Raw genomic sequence first — 22,374 nt, forward strand, 5'->3', positions numbered from 1 at the left:
AACTAACTTTTGAATGAAACTAAGAGTTTAAGAGTTTTAGATTTAAGTAGTGACCTACTTTAAAAATGAGCAACTTCAGGTAAGATCAGACTATTAATTAGCACAGTTTCTGCCACTCAGTTTTTATTAATAAGGTAATTACAACCACACTTGTTGCCATGAAATAGCTTTTCTAAATCTCACCGTTGCACAGACTATTCAGAATTGTGCAGATACAACGTTGGTATAGATACTTCACGACAATATGTTAATATTATTTGCATCCTTGAATTAACACATCTGCATTCTGCTGCATATTCAGGTATGGTGGTTACTGCAGCTTTGATATTACAAGTACTGATATATTTAGTTATAATATGGATGTAAAGAAAAAAAAGTGAATTTATCCAAAAATATTCTTATTGTAACACTTCTCTGAGAAAAAAAAAAAAAGTGTTTCCTAAAACCCATAATTAAAAAAATTAGTCTGCTATTTGCTTATAACACTTTAATCTCTATTTTAGATTTGTCTGTCTGTGAAAAATTTAAGGTCTAGCTACTTGTTTGAGAAAATGAAACAGTGACTGACTACGATCAGGTCAAGAACAACGTATGGTAATTCTTTTCAAGTATCATCCTGCACCGGGCCCTTCTGCTGCTTTATAAAAGCAGGAAAGTATTCTTCTCAACTGATTGTGTCTTCCAAGTAAGTACTCAGCATACACATCAGTATTTTTAGGTAAGTCTTCATTTCCATAGGACTTCAGGTCTAAATTCAATAAATACAAGTTTAAGCTATATTTTTAGAAACAGAAATTTAGTGGTGAAGATTTTCTTATTCAATTTTTGGTAATGAAGTAGCATGAAAGATTTTCTTAAGTAATATAAAAAAATGGTCTTGCTATATAAGCTGCTAACTATTTTTAGAGGCTCATTAGTTAAACTTAATGGAAGCCTTTGTTTATTTGTCATTAATCTGCTTTTAAATACTTACAGTGAAAAATACGGAAATCAATGTATGGATGAGAACCTCTTCTCTCTGTTTCAAATCCTGCCCGACTTCTTACTCGCACATCTCCTAGAAACAGGGTCAAGAGTGAAATAAAAGTGTGGAAGAGTGGCAGAGATAAAATGCAAATGAACATAGCCTGGAGGGGTAAAGATTCATGTACTTAATGGAGTAGGGTTATTCAAACAATAGGCCTATTTCAATGCTTTTCGTTTTAAAGGTGAAATTCAAAACAAAGTTTGAAGACTTGTTAAACATGCAATTGCATGCTTTCTCGTCAAAATCTCTCCTGCCTAAAGCATACGTTGCCAGAAGCATGTGACAAGCATTCAGATGAAATTAAGAACAGCTTGCTACACCAGTATGGTAAAAACGCACCTTGATATGACAGGAAACAATAACATTAAAAGTTCATTTGTTCCTCAGTAACACACATAAAACAATAACATTTTGTATAGTACAAAAAATATTCAGCTTCTAGAAATGGTAGCTTTTAGCAAATAAGCTAGTTACAATATGATTTTATTTTACATAATAGAATATTTTCCCACTAGCATTTACTTACTTGTGCTCAGCTGTTTGAATATTACACATGAGCCTATTAAAATATCAAAACTCAGTATTAAAATTTTATAAAACTATTTTGCACTGCAATTAGCTTTAACCTGAATTTTAGCATGCTTGTTGATTTCTACTCAGGCATTTTACCAACTGAAAGCTGATCAGTATTCTTTTGTATGGTAGATGTATGCATAAGCAGTTCACTTGGATTAAAAGCTTTCACTTAAAAACCTTCAGCAATTACAAATTTGGGCAAACCAAATGCATTACTATTTCCACGCTGTGACTTTTTTGTTAAAGTGAAATCTAAGATGTGGAAATTTTCTGGTTTCTAATTATGAAAATCCTTTAAGTGTAGTATGCACCTCTCTTCAAACACAGTGATTTTCATATTAATCAAAACTATTTAACGCAAGAAATTGAAATTGGTTTAGAGAGAGAGAGAGAGAGAGCGCGCTATATAATTTCCAGTAACTAGTAGTATTCTAACTGCTTTTTTCTTTGCCAACTGGCTAATTTGTAATGTTGAAGAAGACAGTGTAAGTCAGAAGATACTAAAGTTTTGGTCACTATCTTTAGGTAATATACTTTTAGCACTTAAACATCTGTCCAGAGATATGTATCTACAAACACAGACATATCTATAGTGACACACTTCACATGAATGTTATCCTGTGAAGCACGCTGGAAGCACCACAGAAGATAAATATATCCCAGGCTCCCTCTGTAAAGAATCTAAAGTTGTCTTATCAGTAAAAACATAACAAATACTTTTTTTTTTTTTTTAACTGAAAACCTTAACAGAGCTGCAAAGTAAAGTAAGTCCATTGCTATCTATAGAAATTATTTTCAGACCACTGACAATATACTGAATTAAAAATTTCAAGCATTCGTCTGAGCAGAGGTGCAAGAGGCTTGCCTTTTTCCAGACAATACAGAGGCAGCAAATTGTAGAACTCTTCTGTTAGGCACAAAGACAGCTGGTGGATTTAAAGAATGAGCAAATAAAAAGGAAAAGAGGAAATTTAGGAAAAGGGGAGGTGAGTACATTAGTAGTTGCGTAAGAAAATATGTTTACACAAAGGAAAATGTAACCTTCATTATCCATTACGCATATTTATCTGACAAATCAGTCAGATACAGCTGTGTAAATTTTCAGTTGAGCTTTTTTTTTTTTTAACAGAAAATATGATGTAACTTTTATGAATGATACTTATTTTTCAAAGTACCCCTAACTTTCAAAATTTACCAGCCTTAACGTGAATTAGCAAATAGTTTCAGGCAGTTTACAACTGCTCTTGCAAACAACTTACTTGTTCAAAGTGTCAAGATAAGGAGAAGTTCACAGAAAAATACCTGGAGACTAACATGGAATTCTGCAAACAGAACAAGCAGGTTCATCTGACAAATGATACCTAGAAAATTTCTCTCTGACATGTTTTCTTGTTTTGTTTTTTAATTATTATTTGCTAGTGCCTACTCCCAACAGCTAGAATAACAGTACCTCTGTTTCTCTTGAAATGCCAACAATGTTGTGGATTTTAAGTAGGACAGCAAGAAGAATGCAGAACTAACTCCATTGCTTTTATCAGGAGTTATAAAACTGCCTAATTACAGGAATAGTTAATCAAAAGAAGAAGTGGTATACTAAACATACATACAGCAAAAAATGATGGTAACAAGATACAGGTAAAATGAGATTATTTAATTGTACACATATTAATTAAATTCTCAGAGGAAAGAAAAAAAATGTCATTAAGTAGCTGTTAAGCAAAATTCTCCCTCTTTGGTTGTGGCATTTTGTTAAGAATCAAGTTCTCAACAACAGTTTTTACAGAATACACTTGAATTTATTCTGGAATTCTGCAGAATGTTATCAGTTCTACAGGACTGGAATTTATTGAAACAACCAAAGTAGAAATTCCTATTGGGTCAAAACAAAAGCCGAAGAGCTGTCTTCATTATTGTTGTATAGTAGTAGTGCATTTTTCAAGATTTCAGACCAAAAACGTGATTTGAAAAATTACTTCAAATAGAAAGGTAGTATACATCTGTCTGAAATTCCCACACGTATAGAATAAAAAGGAATAACATGTCACTGACTGCATGTTAGCACATTATGAAATCATGTGCCTAAACACAATGAGATTAATCTCTACTGCACATATGTCATTAGTCCCACAACATCCAGAACTACCTGACCATCATTATGTAGTCATTGTTCAGTTGATCTGAGCTCTGAAGATCGATTGATGCCAAATGTGCTAACTTTATTGTGCGTGCTCAGAGCATTCACGTTGATTTGCTTGGAAAATTCTGCACAAGATTTCGTAACCCTATCACTTGGAAATGAATTTAATTTTAAGAAAAATATGTTCATCTTCATAGGTAACTTAAAAAAAACACACAACATTTCAGATGACTTTTACCAGACACTACCGTGTAATTCTTTCAAACAGCAACAGAAGTCAACATCAGAGCTGGTTATTATTATAGTAGCTAAAAGATAATTAAATTCAATACCTAAAACAAGATAACTTATGAGAAGTTATGTACTTAGGCCTTTTTAAAAAAATATTAAAGTGGTTACAAAATCTTTTGAAACTATCAGATCACACTGCTTATAGGGTAAATTTCCTTGAAGGAGACAAAGTGGTAGCAAGCTGACAGTTTTTAAGATTAAGTGTCACTTTAACCATTTTAACCACTGTGAATTAACTCTGCTTTCTTAAGGAACACATTAAAGTCCAACATCTTAGTGACAGTGGACTTCCAGGAACATTTTTTTTTCCTGAGAGTTTCTGTGAATCCAAAGCATTAAGATTATTTACTTTATGTTTTTCATAAGGGAGGAAAAAAAGTATGAAACCTTTCTTTCAGAATTTGATTTTACACACAGACCTAACACAGTGTCTGTTGGCTGTTCAATCAGAACTTTTTCCAGAATAGTTCTACGTGCCCAGGGTGGATTGCTTTTCTTAAGACAAAATCTGTACAGGGAAAAATTGATTTGAAGGCTCAGTAAATAACAGAAGGAGGACTAAGGTGTAAGAGGGAAATTCGCAGGTACAGCTGAAAAGGAATCAGGCCTTTAGCAGAACTTACCTTGAGACAGCTTGTTTAGCTCCTACCCCTCTCTCAGATTCCTGCTTACATTGCAAGGACAGCTCTGACACTCACAAGGCAGCTGAAATGCCATAGTTTACATCCCTGCATGTTAAGGTTACACAGCACATATTTTGTGCTACCCTAATCTTCCAGTCTGAACCAGTAACCACGCAGCAGCTGCTCGGGTAGCCGGGGCCTTCTGGAGAAGGGGCAGAAATCTCAGAGATCACGGAGGACAGCTGGGAGCAGAAGCCACCTCATGGTAAACCACCCACACTCAAGTGAAAGCCATGAAGATGTGAAGAGCAGGATTTCCAGAAAGAATTACTAGCTTCAGAGATTCAAGTTCCTATTAAATTTGCTGGAGAAACAGATGACAGGTCAGCCAAATATGCTGGAATTAAAGCAAAAGCAATACCACACAGCAACTGCTACCACTGAAGAGCATGCACCTGCATTACACATTTGCTTGCCTCCACTTTTTTTCTACGTCAAGTGATCAGGACCCCTAGAACAGAGACACAGCTCCAGGTATAGGGAAGAGGTGCATGCTCCCTGACACAAGCAGTCAGTGCCCCAATCTTTCCAGCCCATGCACAGTAGCAAAACTTTCAGGCAGTACAAAACAACTACCCAAAAAAAAAAAAAAAAATCAGAAAAGTGAAGAAGAGAAAAATCAGTAAAGTACCAAAGATTACATGGAAGCACTTCTAGGTATTGAGAATTCCTCATAGTTGCTGAGAGAAGTAGCTGACTGAGGTGATGCAGATATATTAGCCCCTCTGTCCAAGGTTTTAAAAAGAAAAATTCTACAATGCTGCATCTGTATCTAAATATTAAAATAGCAAATCAGCCACTCGGGGGTGGCCTAGTGTATATTTTGGGAAGGGGGTATGACAGCTGAGTCATTAAAGTCAACGCTGTTTGTTTATATTGACACTGGATGAAGACAGTTGAATTAGTTGCTTGTATCGTGTGCCCCTAAAATTTCATCTTCTAAGTTGAACCTGGAAACACTGTCCTACCACAGGAATTTCTACCTACTTGGTGCAAGCGAATATCCATTGAGTTGCCACTTGAATGGCCTGAAGACATTAAAGGAAGCAACTCTACAGCTAGCTCAACTAAACAGATGCTGAGGGAGGTGTCCTAGATACCCTTGGGTTTATATTTTTGGTCTGCTAAAATATACAGTTTACTGAGGTACAGTCTATTAGTAGACATAGTCTGTTTGGAATAGCAACCAATGAAGTAAAAAGGCAATACCTCCCATGACTTTGCAACTTCCCTTTAAGCTACAGCTAAAGGATTTCTTACAGCTTACTCTGCTAAAGTTTAAAAAAAAAAATCACAGTTCTGTATGGGAAATGTAACACTTCATTTTTCACAAATATTCTAGTCAAATATATTCATTCTTCAATCTACTCTGATGTGAATGTTTCTACATACCGATGCATCCAACTGTTCAGCTTTCAGGCTGGTCTTTTGTACAATCCATTTACGAATACAACAATAATAAATCTGTAAATAGTTGCTATCTTGCATGGTACGGTGTATTTAACATTTGGGAAAGCAAAAAGTGATCACTAACAAGTGAGAAAATAATAAAAATTTAACATACTGATTCAAATATCCAGTGAGCAATTTTGTGTTTGTTGATGTCCTCCAGCAGAAGTTAGAAGACGTCTATCCTTTAACAGACTTACTAGTTCAGAATAGCTAGCATACAGCATTATTAAGCAGTAATGCCTGCAAAAGTTAATGCTATTCATAACAAGCACCAATCACATAATCTAATAAATTAATTCAAATTAGCTAACAAGTGCAATTCAATTTACTCAACACATTTGCACACACATTCTGAATATATTCCATGTCTGCCTGTTGGAATGACCAGTGAAGAAAGATTTCAAAAACATTAAATTTTCCCCTCAGGTCAGCTATATACACACACCAGGAACCACAGAAAAATATGCTTTGGTTTCTTCTAGATTTACTTGATCATTAAATAAAACTCTTCTGCAGAAATCATGGGCCTAACTACTAGATGATACAATTAATTTAAACTTCCAGAACAGCTGAAGATAACTCTTGATCTCCGAAGAGAACAATTTTTTTTACAAGCTGGACTTCTACCATTAGCAGATTAGTATCAAAAAATAAAAACAGACATACGCTTACAGTACCTTTAATTCAAGCCTATCAGTGCATTTTTAAACAAAATGAATGTCTATTTCCCCTATTAGGGGATTAAATGTATTCAATTTGTACGATTTTATAAGCAGAAAATTTTGTATTTTCTAATTATAACAAAATAAATTTAGTTTAAAACTATGAATCACAAAACCAAGGAAACAAACTACCTCAGGCCTGAATTTACTGTCTTATTCTTACGACTAGAGCAGAAGCAAATCAGATTTCAAAAAATTCTAGTGTTCATCTTGCAAGGATGATTGAAAATAAGTGATTTTAATTTTTTTAAATGAAATAAACCTACTTCTTCCCCCCAAAAAAAAATGTTAGCACCTTTTTCAATTAGCATTTAGAAACCAGCATCTTCTCTCCTCCTACTTCTCTTAACAAATCTCCATACACATTCTCTTATCAAAATTCTTTACTAGACAGCCAGTGCTATACTATTAACTTGACAAGCTTAAAAGAAAAAAAACGAACAAAACTTAAAAATAAAAATGTAAGATGCTAAGTCAAAGTTCTATTTATATCTATGCACACATACACATGCATTTGCCTACACAAGTAGGCTATGACTAGAAATTCATATATATGTACACATGTGTACGTACATATACAGCTTGTGACTAAATTCATAGAGAACACAGTCACGAATTTCTGAGGACTGGAATATGTACAAATAGCAACTGAATCGAAAAGATTCAGGGTGTAAAAATACATGTTCTGGCTGACCTAGTTGAATCAGGTTAAGAATTTATAATCACTAACTGCTCACGTTCGTCGGGCTGTGCAAGACAGCATGTAAGCGTTTGTAGTCCATTTCAACACAAAATCACAGCTGAAGTTGGCTTAAATTAAGCAGTGTAATTTTGCAGCGAAACAGACTTAGGAGCATATACAGAGTCCATCATGCCATCTGCAAGAGCTTTGCATCTTTCTCCTCGCAACCACTGACCTCAGGTCCATCCTCTGTGCACTCAGTATCATGGAGGGTGTCCCCTGCTGCTTGCTGCTCCCAGTACTGCCCTTTCTCTTTGATTTGGCTTTACCCTTTATCTAGTTGCTACCCTGGAAACATTCTTCAGAAAGCTGACTAAGCCACTAGTCCTGTCACACATCCTTTCCCTTGAAGTCATCTTCTAGAACTAATAGAAGTATTGTTTAAAACTGTATCATTATTTTAAGAACACCTTGAACATTTCACTGCCTCAGCATTGAAATTTTTTGAAGTGTGTGGTAATCCTCACGCACACATATTCTCTAAGCTACAGTTTTAATCAGAAGGATACCACGCAGAGGTGATAAATTCCATCACAGAAATAAAGATCCATCACAGAAATAAATGAGAGTCATTTGGAAAACTAAACTTCTACCAAATGTGTTACATTAATTATAAGAATCGTAATTGAGTTTTCTTTAAATACCGGAGTAAGGCATCTGACACAATGGTTAATTCAAAAATAAAAATGCCAAACCACCAAAAAATACCAAGTAAGCATAAAAATGATTTTCTAGAGAATGTAACCAGAATATTTTCCAGAAGAAAAGTTTAAGGGTACAATACTCAAATATATACATATATATATATATATATATATAAAGCGATCATAACTGTAAGGGCTTTGCAATATAGAAATTGGTGTGCTTACCTAGCATACGAATGTACAACGCAGTCTGATCAGAGCTGTCATAGGAAATTGCTCCACGTCTCTGCAAAAAAAAGTGTATTTCACACATGTTACAACTGATTTTTTTTTAATTGAAACAAAATATTGATTGTCCGTTTCCAATTTACTCCTTAAAATTAATCTTCAAAATTTGAACACACATCCTTCAAATATATGTTCTGATTTTGTTTTTGGAGGGGACAAAGGAAGGACAAGAATTCATGAAGAAACTATGAAAAACAGGACCAGAGTGCGGAAGAAAAATATCCCTCTACATTTCTTTCCAGATGCTTCTCAACATTTCCTACAATAAATAAGGCACAGAACAAGATTAAACAGACGCAAAAATGTGGTCCTTATAGCCTTCTATGGTGTAATACCTGAAACAAATACTTGCGGTTCCTAGCTTACTTATTTATCCATAGGTTATTTCCCTCTTTAAAGCTAAAAGTAGTTTTAAAAGAAGTAAAAACTTGAATGACACCATTGCTGTATCTGAGGAATTGAACATTTTTTCTGCAAGGGCAGGACGTGGCTGGCATGTGCCACCTTCCTTCCACCCAGTACTTTCCGTAGGCAAATCAAAAGGTACCAGAGAAGCAGGATGCAACCCATAAAGGCTGAAGAAAGGTCTACAAGAGTCATCAAGCTATCTGCGCAGGACACAGACTCCCAAACAGGATGTATTTCTTACCTACACAAAGCCGTCTTTATAGCCCCACACACATTGAGCTGATGCGATAACAGTTATAATTCAGGAAGTTATAATTCCTGAAAATGTGGTGAACTAGTCCTGCAACAGCTAAAAGCTGGGGGAAATGTTCCTGTAGTTACACAACACCAGCATCGTGGAGTCTTTAAAGCTTGGCACAACCTAGCACTCATGCCTTTCCTTTCGTGTATTTTCACCACCTTCTGCCACTTGCCACCCTAGGGCCTTCACCAGTGCTTTCTCAGCCCTAGGATCAGGGGATCACCTTACAGTTAGGGTAATTTTGCCAGTTCACAACACCTTTAACTAAATGGATTTTTTTTTTTTTTTGTAAGAACTCCTGACTTTTTCTTGTCCAACACACATTGAGAACAGAGAAGTCGTCTGTGCCTAAAAGGTTTATCATACCCCTTCATGAAGTTCAGGTAAAAGCCAGCCTGGAAGTGAGCGCAGTATCCCATTTTCCCCTCTGTATAGCAAGAAAAACAACACATACCATAGGCACAGGCCTGAAAATGTACAAGTTCAAAAGACTGGAAACAGCACAGAAAAATACGTCTTGGCTAAGAATTATACAAGAAAAAAAGAGAAAAATTATTTGCAAGGGGAAAAGCTTGTAAGCACCTATAAACAGTGCAAACTGAATGCACTCAAAGAAAGACTAGAGATCAATAACCTCCATCAGTATGATTTGTACAGCTGATGTGTTAAGACCCCAAACCCAGAAGTTACATAGGAGTTTTAGTATTTTTCATGTTAAGAGGAGGGGGAAAAAAAAAGCGACAACAAAACCCCCAAACCTTATTCTTGAGGTCAGAAAAGTTTTCTTTCTCCAAAGGTAAGCTTAACGTTTAATTACAGAAATGACCAAAGACCTAACTCCAAATCAGGTCCGATTATATTAGCTGTTGTAAAGACTACAAAGAATTCCCTATACAGCGCTTTTATACTGTCTTAGCTTTTATTCGATACTTCCTTGGAAGACCATAAACGATGCAAATAATCCTTCCTTTGAAATATGTTTGTACAGCATTTCACACAGCGGCGTGCCTGTCCTGATGGGGAAGTTGGCAATCCGACTCATCAGCTAGAAAACGATGCTGATTTCCCACTAACGTGTTCAAATTTCTTCCTGTAACCTGCCTGAGAATTTCAGCAAATCTCAGCCAAATGTATTTGCAGTAGCCTGGAACATTTCGTCTCATTGACGAGGCACAATCACTGAGGTAATTTAGTGCTAACTTGCAATTTGCACCTCTCTATCACGGATTACCGGACATGTCCAGTACAGTTCTGTAATCTAATGCTGGAGAAAACTCAGCACACGTGCAGCTAGAAGAACCGTATTAGTCTCTGAGAACCGTATTAGTCTCTGAGAAGAAAAAAAATACAAAAATTGATCAAAATAGAAATCCCTTTGATGTACCAATTTTAAAACATTATTTGCTAGCTAACGATCTAAAATCATACTGGCTGGCTAAAATAGCACATCCATGTACGAGATCAAACACATGGACGTGTTTTTAAAAACATACCCCCCCCTTGCTTATACAAACAAGTGATTTGGTTCTGCAAGGGCAGTAAGAGATCTCACAGGAATCTTTGAGCAATCAAACCCTTTTAAAGTTACCTTTCAAAGTTCCGTTTCCTAATGAAAAGAAAAGCAATTTACTCTGCAAACCTCACTAGTAAGACTTAGAGATGTAACTAGACAATCTCAGCTAATGTTGCTAAAAGGGTAGAGGTACGACAGATATTTCACTCACTGAAATATGTTAAATATAACAGATAAAATGAAATTGTTTACCAGCAAGTTCCACCGAGAGGAAGGCAGAGGGTGGGTGCTGAGTGGTCAGACATCAGAGCAGGAGAACAGGTGAGGTACAGAGAGCCAGGAGCGCTGCGGTGTGCAGCCAGAGACCAAGCAGGGAGCTAACAGTAACGGGGTTTTAGCAGCATGTGAGAGGTAGGTTAAGTAATAACACCGTGCTCACCCAGCCACGGACTGCATTGGTGTCTGCTCACGCCCCGTAGAGCCAGCAGACTGTATCAGCCAACACACTGGGGTACATCACTCATCTCACCACTCTAAACTAAACTCTTGGTGTATTTGTTAAACTATACTACCCCCTACACTGCTCTAGAAAAATGCACCATCCTGCAAAAGCAAAGAAGTAGAGTCATTTAATCTACCCTGACTGTGGTTCCTTAAGGTATGCTGTCCAGGTTCCACTTTTAAACCCATCCAAATCCAGCAAACAGAAGGAGCATCAGCCTCCACCAAGAACCATCGTGTGCAGCAAGTCCGTTAAGCAGAAGGAAGAACAAATCCTGAAGAACCAAAGTTTCTGTAAAGCAAGTAACAGCTCTAACTATTTAATCACTGCAATTCTACCCCCGGTGACCACCAAAAACGACTCTCCCCCTCATCACTAATCGAAGGCCCATTATCTGTATCCTACATCAGGACTGCACTTACAATATAAATTTACTTCACTTGCAGAGTCAAGATAACTAGCATACACTCTATCAACCTACAGAAACCGTGGCTAAAGACTTCAAGGACAGAGCCTGACTTCTGATACTTCAAAATACCACACCAGCACTCCAAGCTGGGCTGGATGGGTCTGAAAAGCAGTCGCACACTTCTGACCAAGAAAGTCTAATTCCTAACTACCGTATTTATACAAAAAACAACTGCCAAATCCAAACTTACGTCCAATTATTCTACTCAAATTACCTTTTCTTTGTTCTGATCTTGCTCAATTTTATAAATAATTTATTTATAAACATTTAGAGTAAAACTGTATTTCTAGAGCTCTGCTATCTCTTGGGTCCACCTGAAGCTTCATGTTTATTACAGACAGTAGAGCACACTGCACTCCTTGATGCTCTGCACACATCTCAAACAAGCAAGCATCACTCCAACAGGCGGACAGCACTGCCCAAACCCAGTGCTCTTCTTGTACTGAGTATGTCAGCACTCAAGCTGAAGACAATCCTAATGTGCTAAGGCAGCCCTCCTTTATCAAGCACAAGGACAACTTGGTCCTTTGGGCGTACCTGCTGGACTCACTTGGAGTCAAGAAATTCCTCAAATGGTTAGGAGAGGTTCTTCGCCACTCCTCTCCAGCCATGAGTACGAGTCTGAACTGGGTGGGCTCTTCTGCTTCAGCAGTATAGATGGATGACAAAAAGACATCTGAGAATTTGGAGGAATGTTTACACTGGATTTCCACTTTGAAAACCTCATCTTAATCTCCAGTTTCGTATTAGGGTGCCATTTCTTCTTCCAAAGAACAACACAGGAAGAAAAGCTTTCATTTCTCAAATCTTTATGGAAAGGGAATGGAAGAAGTTCAAACTCAAGTGGAAGAACCACTAATGCAAGAATGACAATGATAAAAGGACTCCAGAAAAATGGGGGAAGGGAATATCAATTGAAAGACAGTTGCAAGTCAGTTCTTTCTCAAAATCTTTTCACAAGACTATAGACTATTAAAGGTCACATTGGGGAAATGACATGCAAAACTAGCGTGTAAATACTACTTCTTCAAAGGGAAACCACTTCATTGATGCTAGGTAGCACAGCATAAGCAGGTAACAATTGGAAGCAGAGGACCTGCTCTGTTCAAGCCAGATGGAAAAGTTTCCACTGATAGATCAGTTTTATCAAAAATGATTTCCTCATCCGGTTCAGAGCAGAGCACCAGAATTACTCCTAGGTACTTCGTTTGGGCCAGTGTTGGCTAGCCAGTGTTCAGACTGTCAGGTGAAGCAACTGCTGGTCTCATTCTGTAACAGCAGAAAGAAATTGATAGCGATGTCAGCTTTCAACATTCAGTACTTCCCATCCAAACGAAGCAATCTACACTTTGTGATGAGGCGTGCAACCTTCATTTTGCAACTGAGTTGTTTATTCAGAAACTGGAAGAGAAAGCTAGAGGACAGTAGCACAGCCACAGATATTTTTTACTTACTTGGCCCAACAACCAGAGAGACTGTTTTCAGCGAGAGAAGTTGAGGACAAGTTTGGAGAAGTTACTGTAATACGGCAACTGCAATTTGCTGCTTATGCTGCTGCAAATATACACCCTTGGAAACAATTTAAGACCCTAAGACTGTTGTTCAACTAGAAGTGCCTACAATGACAAATTAATTAGACTGGATTTCTCCAACTATTACTGGATTTCAAAAGCGAGACTGTCATTTAACATAATTCTTACAATGATTTCAGTAATTAAAATTCCAGTGTCCCACAAGATACCGCCAAGCTTCTACTCAGGAAGGTGCTGGAAAGCGCTCCTTTAAAGCACTTACACCGCTGTTAGACAGAGGCAAGCCACTGCAAGGCAGTCCTACTGCTACTTTCCAAATCGTGCACTGAAGTCCAAAACGGTCCTACTGAAAGTTTATCAAACCAGTGATAAGAAAATGGGTTTAATTTCAGGAAGGTGATGCTAACAGCAGTAAGATTAACTTCAGGTATGTATATAGCAAATATCTGAAGGGGGCTACTTTCATATTTTCTTCCATATAAAGCTTTTCATATAATCGTCACCCCGAGACGAAAATGCTCATTGGCAAACTTAGCTATTGTCTGAATAACTGTAGTTACCAACTTCAGTGATACATATATCTAACACCTACCTTTCATGGATTTTCTCTCACCCACCTTAAAGTAAAGCATGTGGCATAAGACTTCCCCGAAGTTTTGTTAGCTTAAAAACTTAAAGTTTTAACAAAACAAAAATCTATCCAAAAAGAAAGCATAGTCAGAAAAAAAAAAGCATATAACTGACTGGAGACAGAAAGCCTGTAGGAACTAAATCAGGATGGCTGAAGGACACAAAAGCAACAGTGAAGTGGTACGACTGGACGATCACAATATAAATATATAAATATATACACACACGCATTTAAAAGAAATGACCATTCATGTAATCAGGAACACAGCCATGCTACATCAGCTACCTGGAACTCCTGTTTTTCTCCCCTTAACAGAATCTTCAACAAAACTGAACAAGGACAAAATCCCTGAGCAGGCTGTGTCAAATTTCAAAAAACCAACAAACCAAGAGTACATAGTGTAGGTGACACACTGACTAGAATACCAGTTGGTAAAACTTTGGAAATCATAATCTGCCTGTAGATACAACTGAACATTTATTAGCGTATTCTGGTCTTTTTCTTGATGTGACAAAATTATTGCATTTGCTAGCAACTAATCTTGACCACTTGTGCTTTTAGTAAATTGAGAACTGTGTTACTGGTAGTGACTGATGATTTTGGGCACAGATACCTGGCAAAGATAATTTTTACACCAAATTCAAATTCACATTTGTTGAGACTCTCCTGTAGTTTGCACAAAAACGTTAATATTGAGCGTTAATAAAAATATAAAACAGTATATAAAAATGCAGGAACTCTTCACAACCTGAAGCTTCAATGCTTCCCTCCTTTTGGGTAACCCCCAGCTAGGCAGCGAGCTACGCTGACAAGAGCCTGGTCTCCTCTTCCAGGCACCCGCTCCACCCCAGTTTACTACCGTCATCCCCATTATGTGGATACTTGTGTTCTTTACAACACAGGAGTAGGCACTCCCAACTCGACCTAACATTTGCATGCATTTTTCTCAAACACAGGCATCAACCACTGAAAGGCTACAAAGTAAGAGAAGTAGCTGGTATTTCACCTAAGCAAACAAAACTGGTATTTCCACTCCCCTAGCCCTGAAACCGACAATACAAAAGGATATCCTGTCCAGGAAGCAAAACACTCCAATTTGTATTATTCTCACTATGTTTAAAAGTGTTTTTCCTTATTTTCACAAACCCTTTCAAGTGCTATAAGATTGAAGATCTGCTAGTAAAGGCAGCCAACAAAACCCTGCCCTTCAGAAGCCATTTCAGGTCGTGCTCCCAGTCCCCTAACTGGCATGGCACTGCTACAAACTCTTCCCACTTCAAGCAAGGAAGCCGAGAACTATAAAAGCGCATATGAACACATAAGAAACGTGATCTTAATTTAAGAATGATGTACTTCCAAAACAGACTAGTGTTGAAAAAGGGGGAAAAAAAATCAGTATTTGTGGAGTTCTTATTGACTTGTTTTCTCCCGGGCTACCTGTAAAACCATCTAGTCCAAACGGAACAATAAAACGACCTACCTTAGATGTAATCCATTTGATAAGGATCAGAGTGAAAGACCAAATCGGTGCAATTTCCATTGGATCACCCAAAAGACCTACAGCGTAATTCCCTCCCCGATCCCTGCCAGTGCTGAAAGCCCTTGGAGCATTACGAGGCTGGCAAATAAGAGGGAGCTGGGCTCTGCCTGCAGCTGCAGGAACCACGGTGCCCCACCAGACCCCACAAGGCACCCCACAAGGGGGGCGCTGCCTGAAGTGGACGGCAGGACAGCCGCAGGACACTCCGAATGGCAAGCACTCATCATCTCCATACAACTGAGTAAAGGAGATGAAGAAACACGACGACGTTTGTGCACGTATTTCAGCGCTGCAAAGCTTGCTGGACTACGGGGTGAAGCTGAAAGCACCCGAGCTCATTCCGGACACTGTCTCGCCCTTGCATTTTATGACGAGCCTCTTTCCAACAGGTTTCACTGTAGCTGACATTCATGAGCCCCTTTTTATCTCCACCACCTGGGGAACTACTATGAACTGAACTTCAAAACTTACCTCAAGGTTGCTTTTACAGCAAGCTACTATAAATAACGTTAACGAAAGACAGTTAATGCGGTGAATCCACGCAGGCATTAAAACCAATCTCAGTTCTCTAATCTCTTCCTACATCCATTAAATACCAAGTCATCCCTTATGGTACCTTTACCTCTACACATACTCAGGCCCGAACTAACACATTTCTGCCATTTATTGCTCAAACGCTTGGACTCGTCGCCAATTTGCCCCCCCACCCAGCCACGTCCCAGGGCTGGAGTAGACTGATTTCCTCTGAGAGCACTGATCACGCAGCCAAGCAGTTCTATGTCCTCGGAGCAGCTTTGACAGTAAGCTGACAAAAACGTTTAATAAATACAAAGAAATCTCAAGTGGGGGTTGGGAAAAAAAAAGCAGGTAGGGCAGGAACAAAGGATTTCATGGAACAGAGTGCAGGACACCAAGGAGTTAAAAACGATGAAATTGAGTAACCGGAAAGAAAATAAGAAGATACTGCATCTCCCTAGAATTATTTTTATTGTAAAAAGACCACATCATAAACTCAAGTATGAGCCCAAACTACAAAGTCAGCAGAGAGCTATCAAAGGAATAGCTTCAGCACTGAGAAGAGACTTTCCTCGCATTCACAAGAAATGTTGAGACATGCCCCAGTGGACATTTACTGAATGAAAGATGGGGAAGACTCTACAGAGATAGAGCTCTGCTATTAGGAATCACATTATAAAATATTTGTGCTGGCTTTTAGACTACGATCGTGATCTCACCACGAGCTGAAGGCAACTACAGCACCATTACATCTCCTATCCATATCTTCTGCTCCCTCCTCTCCCATTGCCTCCAAATACCTGTCAAATCAAAACCATAGGCACGAGCACTCCAAATGCATTCTTTGTTACCTCAGTGAATGAATACTAAAGGTTTGTTAGCATCCACCCAAACTATAAACCACCATGGATGTAGATTTAAAAGCATTACCACCTCCAAACGCTTGATCAAGGTTAAGACACCCCAACAACTAGTAATCACCAGTCTGATGTTACTTTAAATAAATAAAATAAAATCAATAAGTGGCATTAGGCTGTACCTGCATTAGTGATTTGACACAACTGGTCCAGATCAGAATGCAGCAGCTGTTGATGGCTCTATGAAGCCACACGAAGCTGAGGAAATACTTATATTGAAAGGCCACATCCAGTCAAATTTCCTGAATTGGTCTCCACCACAGGAGGCTAAAAGCTGCCAAAAATGATTGATAATTGGTCATACCGCTATGTCCCCGTCATGGATCGGAGTACATTCGGTGCACAGGAGGAGAGGAATGGTTAGCTTCTTCTTCACGAATCCTAGCTAGTACAGATCAAAACCATGCAGTAACACAAACAAATGGGCGTGGTAAAAAGGGACAATGAGGTGATTTGCTTCAAAGCTCCATTCTCCTGCAACTAAAATTAAGAGAAATATAGCCTTACATTCTTTGATAGGTCAAACACTTCTCTCTGTCACCACTATTCTCAATCCCTGATCAATTTTCTGTTTACCTGTCTCAAAGCACATGAAAACGTTCTTGGAGTGGATTGATGGTTTTATTTCCAACACATGGAGTGAGCCTTTCTTCCACTGGTACCAGAAACGCGTTATCTTAGAAGACAAACAAAGTAATCACCCTTTGCTCTTTTGCCTTCTACAGTACGTGGTCTAATTAATTAAACTCTTCTTACTTCAATCTTTTCTTAGAATGCATAAGTTTAATACCGAAACACAGGAAGAAAAATATTTGCCTGCCTATCTGTTAAATGCTACTGCAGCACAATTTGTTTTAACTGTGCCTTGGGAACTGAAAGGCTGTTTCATAAAAAGGATTCCGAACCTGGGGGCAGGGCAAGTCCAAAAAGTGCAGATTTGTACGAGATGTGTAAGACATCAACAAAGAGGCTGAGTAGCTTCTCCGTGAGAAAGTACTGCTATGAATACACCCAGTAACAATTCTAAGATTGAGGAGAGAGAAATGATGTTTCACTTAGATATGAAAGAAATTGTTTGAGGTCACTGGCAGGTCTGGTAAACCCTCAGGAACAAGACTACATAAAAATAAGGCAGCACTAAATTCTCTCTACATAGTAACTATTGTGCTACCTAAGTTGTGGGAGTACCAGCAGCGACACTTGGGCTGCAGACACCAGCAGCCTCAGCTTCTTCCTGAGACCAGGGAGCACACCAGAAAGAACAGTTATCATGTATTACTTTTTTTTTGCTGAGGCTTTTGCTTTTCATTTTTTGCCTTGATCTTCTCAATGCATGCAGAGATAACATCCTTGATAAAGTAAGATTTCCCGTACTTAACAAGTATCTCATACAAGCCTGCATCTAGCTCCTCCCTTCTTACCATCAACTCAAGTAAACAAGTACAACTGGTGTCTCCTACAGTTTTCAAAGGAACAAACATCCCAGTAACTTGAATTTAAACTTAACGATATAAGGCACTGTCGATGCAGCTAAGCAAGGGCATGTTTGACTACAGTTTCTGCATTTACTAAGTATACATATCTTCCTGCATACTCCCATTTTAAAAAAAAATCATTAGCAATAGTGCTGAAACACAGTCGTAGAATATTTTTTACAAAGATTCCAGTAAAGAATTTGCCGTTTAGTTTCACAATATCAGAGCAGATGTCACTTTGGTTTCCTTTTGAAACTGCCATAATATGGGACCAGCTTCTATCAAAGTAGCTCTCCATTAATATGCCATCGTGATTTGCAAAAAGAGCCTTGCAGATACCTAGGAGTAAAGTATCATGTGCATGATCCCAGTTTTAACCGTAGATTTCTACATACCCATCTGTTCCAATCTTTCTTCTTTATTTTAAAAATGAATGTAAGCCATCCTGAAGAATGACTCATTGTCTTACAAACCTCAGTAACCACTATATCTACAGATGCTTCTTCAAATGCTCCCCACTGAATAAAAAATAACATTCAACAACACCTACAAGAAACCCAGAGTTGATACAACTGCACCATATCTCACATACACTATTGGGTCTCATACAAGACTCCTGTTTAAATGCAGCAGGGTTTCACTATCTCCAACACATGAGGTTTTTTAAATGCAGAATTTTGAGGCCTGTTGCTAATCTCTCCCACTTTCCAGAACGTCCTGATTTCACAAGCATGCACTTGTCCACCTGGCCCAGAAATGATCTCTCTGTGGGGTCTCACTTGTCCTTCAAATAGCATCTTCCTAAGCAGACATGGAACAGTGACTTGTGGCACCTGGATTTCTAGGATACAGCCCTGACTGGTCCATGACTTGTTCTGAGCCAGTCAGGAAACGTAACTGTACTTACATTAACAGCATGTGAAGACGGCTGAGGAATATGTCATTTACCAAGTCATCAGCACGTAGTGAAAGACAAAATGGGAATGAGTTTAGAGCTTTTTCTTCGCTTTTCTCTCTGCCTTATTGTCTATCATTTGATCTCTCTCTTTCTCTCTAGCAGGCTTCACTAACAAAGAATAATTAAATGATAATATAGGAGAAGTATTCTTGTAACTACATGGGTAGCTGTTTGTTGCAGCCCAAACCATCCACTAAACACCGCACTCAAGGAAAATAGGTAGCAATAATGGGATATTTTCTATGGATCCTGAGAATAAGCCTTCTAGAATTACAAAATGCTTATACAGTGACCAACTTCTATAAATGCTACTTCTCTTCTGTCTTAATTTAAAATGTTACCTAAGCTTTATAATTTCAATTGAGGCACATGATTCTGACTGTTCTGTTCGTTAATATAGCTTCTTATCAGCTAGTAAGCAATGAGCAAACATAAGATAAAAAAAAGTTTGCAAAATTCACCTTCGTTACCATGTGTACGCAGCCATTAAGTCCGAAGTCATTGCAACTACACTCACGAAGCTGGCTGATCTTAAAGCAAGGCTTAGGGTTCCAGAACTTCAACTTCCAAAAAGCCAAGGACAGCTACTGGTCCAGAAGGCAGAACTAAGCAATTTCCTTTAAAAACATTTAAGTTTTAGACATCTTCCACCTCAGTCCTCGGTGAGATAAAGGAAGAAGAAAAAGAATCCAAGCTGAGTAAATAACAGGGATCCAAAAACCTTAAATTTCTATACTGCCATATTCATTCACCAGCTACTCTAACATAGTAACAGAAATCACCAGGATCATTCTCTGTTCACTTCAGAAATTATTTCAAAAAAGGGTATGATGTATTAAATACTTTGATAAACAAAGCAAATAAATCTTTGCCAAAGTAAGCTAGCAAGCTACGAAACGTTACTTTTTTTTTTCTGATGGCTGTTTTTAACCTTTCATGTTACTTTCTCAAAATCATGGTTATGCAGGTTAAAAGAAACAGCCTTGTGTGACGACTTGGCATAAATGCATGTGTATCAGTTGGGGGGAGAAGGAGAAAGGATTTAGTTTCCTTAAGTTAAACACCTAAAAATAAATTCTTTCCAAAACACTTCTTTTGCAACACAAATTAGACTAAACTCTTAGCCTCTCTCTCATATAACAAACTATAATTAATCTGCTGGTGGTTTACCTGATCTAGTACATTTCAATTCCTATGAATACAAAGAACACACCATTGTAAATTTAGAGCATCTAAACTGGCTCATCTGTCACACTGTTTGTACCATACAACCTGTGGTCTTGCAAAAACATCTAGCAAAAGAACTGAAATTCTACAACACAGTATTTCCTTTTTTTTCTGGCTCCCATTTTCTGAGGCTGCTTGCTTACAATTTGCATTGTAGAGGCATTTACACACATTTAAAAAAAAAAAGGAAAAGTAATAAAACCAGCACACTCAAGTAAAAGTGAAAAAAGGAAGGATATTGGAACTAAATTTCCAAACAATTCCAGCATCTGTCTTCCAAAACTAAGACGAAGGATTTGCCTTTTTGAATGAGCAACTTCTATCACTAAAACAACTTTTTTTTTCTTGTCCGTGTGTTTTTGTTGTTCACCTATTGTTTTGGGGGGGGTTGTTTGTTTGTTTTAAACGGGGGTGTTTTTAATATAGCATTCATAACAGAAGATACTTTAGAAGATTCTCAGCAGAATGTCTATTCATTTCAGTGTCTGAAGCCTCAGTGACCTCTACCTTCACGCTGTAGACTAGAAAAATAAAGTTGCTTATAAGCTTTTGCAAATATCAACCCTTTAGCAAATTGTTCACTTTTATTAGGGATGGTTGGGGTCAGGGGAAAGGTAGAACAGGTTGGATAGCCATCAGAAAAAGAAACAGGTTAACGTATAATTAACTTCATGTTTATACACACTTCCAAAAGTTTTATTTACGGTATGCTATTGGATATGAAATAGTCAACATTGGTACAGTCTCAAAAAATAAAATCTTTTCCATAGCAGAAAATGCAGCATAGCATTAATTTTTTTTCCATTTACTGCAGACATGTCAGCAAGCATAGCCACATCCATACTCATATTTTTCAGTCCTCATGCACAAAACTTCCACTGCGAAGTTCCATCCCCAATCAATCAAATCTCCAGCCAGGTGAAGAATCACAGGGTATTTCAATATTCAGTTAAGATGCTCTCCTGCTTCCTCAAGCTGTAATTCTTTCCTACAAGCTTAGCAAGAGCTGCATGAAGGAAGCAAAGGCTTTGTTTAAAAGCAAAGAACTTAAAAGTTCTGCTTCTCCCCAGAGAAGAGAGGATGGCAAGAAGCTGTACTCCACTTTCACAGTATCCTCTTGGAAGAAATACAAGAGTTAAGTCAAAATGTTATTAAGACGACAGTCCACACATACTATTTTTTTCCTAAATAAAATGAGAAAAATATTTTTTCAGCTGTCTGCAGGATTTAGGTAAAAACCTTGGACAGAGAACCTCTTGAGCATGGTCGTACATGTGCTCAACCAGGTCTGGTTTCCATCAGTTTGTCTCTCTCTACACCTGTGTGTGTGTGCTGGCATCTGCTCACCCTCAAGAAGTCTGTGCCACAGCAAGAAAACAGACTCTTTTCAGAGCCCAAGGTGAACACCTTTGTCTATAAAGTTGGTGAGGGAAAAAGTACGGCTGTTACAAGGCAAAGTGCTCTCAGGGCCTCAGCTCGCCACCCGTTCACTCAGGACAGACTGTGCTGAAGGTCAGGTTTTAGCTGCTGTGAGTGACTGTGCTATACTACTACTGAATGCATCTTCACACAGACTGAATGGTTTATTGGAAGCAGCCAAAGAACGATTTCAAATCCAACAGGCTTCACATATTGCAAGTAACCTGGCTATGGAAGTGAAAACAGATGAACAGTAATATGTGACTAGAAAAGCTACCAGTGTTTGAGACTTTGTAATAAAACTGCCGTGTTCTATTTCTAAAGCACATCCTCTGAACAGCGCAAGATTGTAGCACTGCCTGTCTTATCTTTAACTGGAAACCTAAATCCAAATTGCTGAGGTT

At 38.1% G+C, this 22,374-nt stretch overlaps 1 protein-coding gene across 1 annotated transcript in view; it reads right to left on the minus strand.

Moving 5' to 3' along the window:
* PDE7A (phosphodiesterase 7A) overlaps nucleotides 1-22,374 on the minus strand; it is a 75,371-nt gene that overhangs the window by 26,214 nt on the left and 26,783 nt on the right. The window contains exons 2-3 of the mRNA XM_035569456.1: nucleotides 8,500-8,560; nucleotides 974-1,057 (exon numbers count right to left, since the gene is read on the minus strand). Of these exons, the coding sequence (XP_035425349.1) occupies nucleotides 974-1,057; nucleotides 8,500-8,560 (145 nt within the window). The remainder of the gene's footprint in view (nucleotides 1-973; nucleotides 1,058-8,499; nucleotides 8,561-22,374) is intronic.

Source organism: Cygnus atratus, chromosome 2, assembly GCF_013377495.2.
Source record: "Cygnus atratus isolate AKBS03 ecotype Queensland, Australia chromosome 2, CAtr_DNAZoo_HiC_assembly, whole genome shotgun sequence".
NCBI classification, from domain to species: Eukaryota; Metazoa; Chordata; class Aves; order Anseriformes; family Anatidae; genus Cygnus; species Cygnus atratus.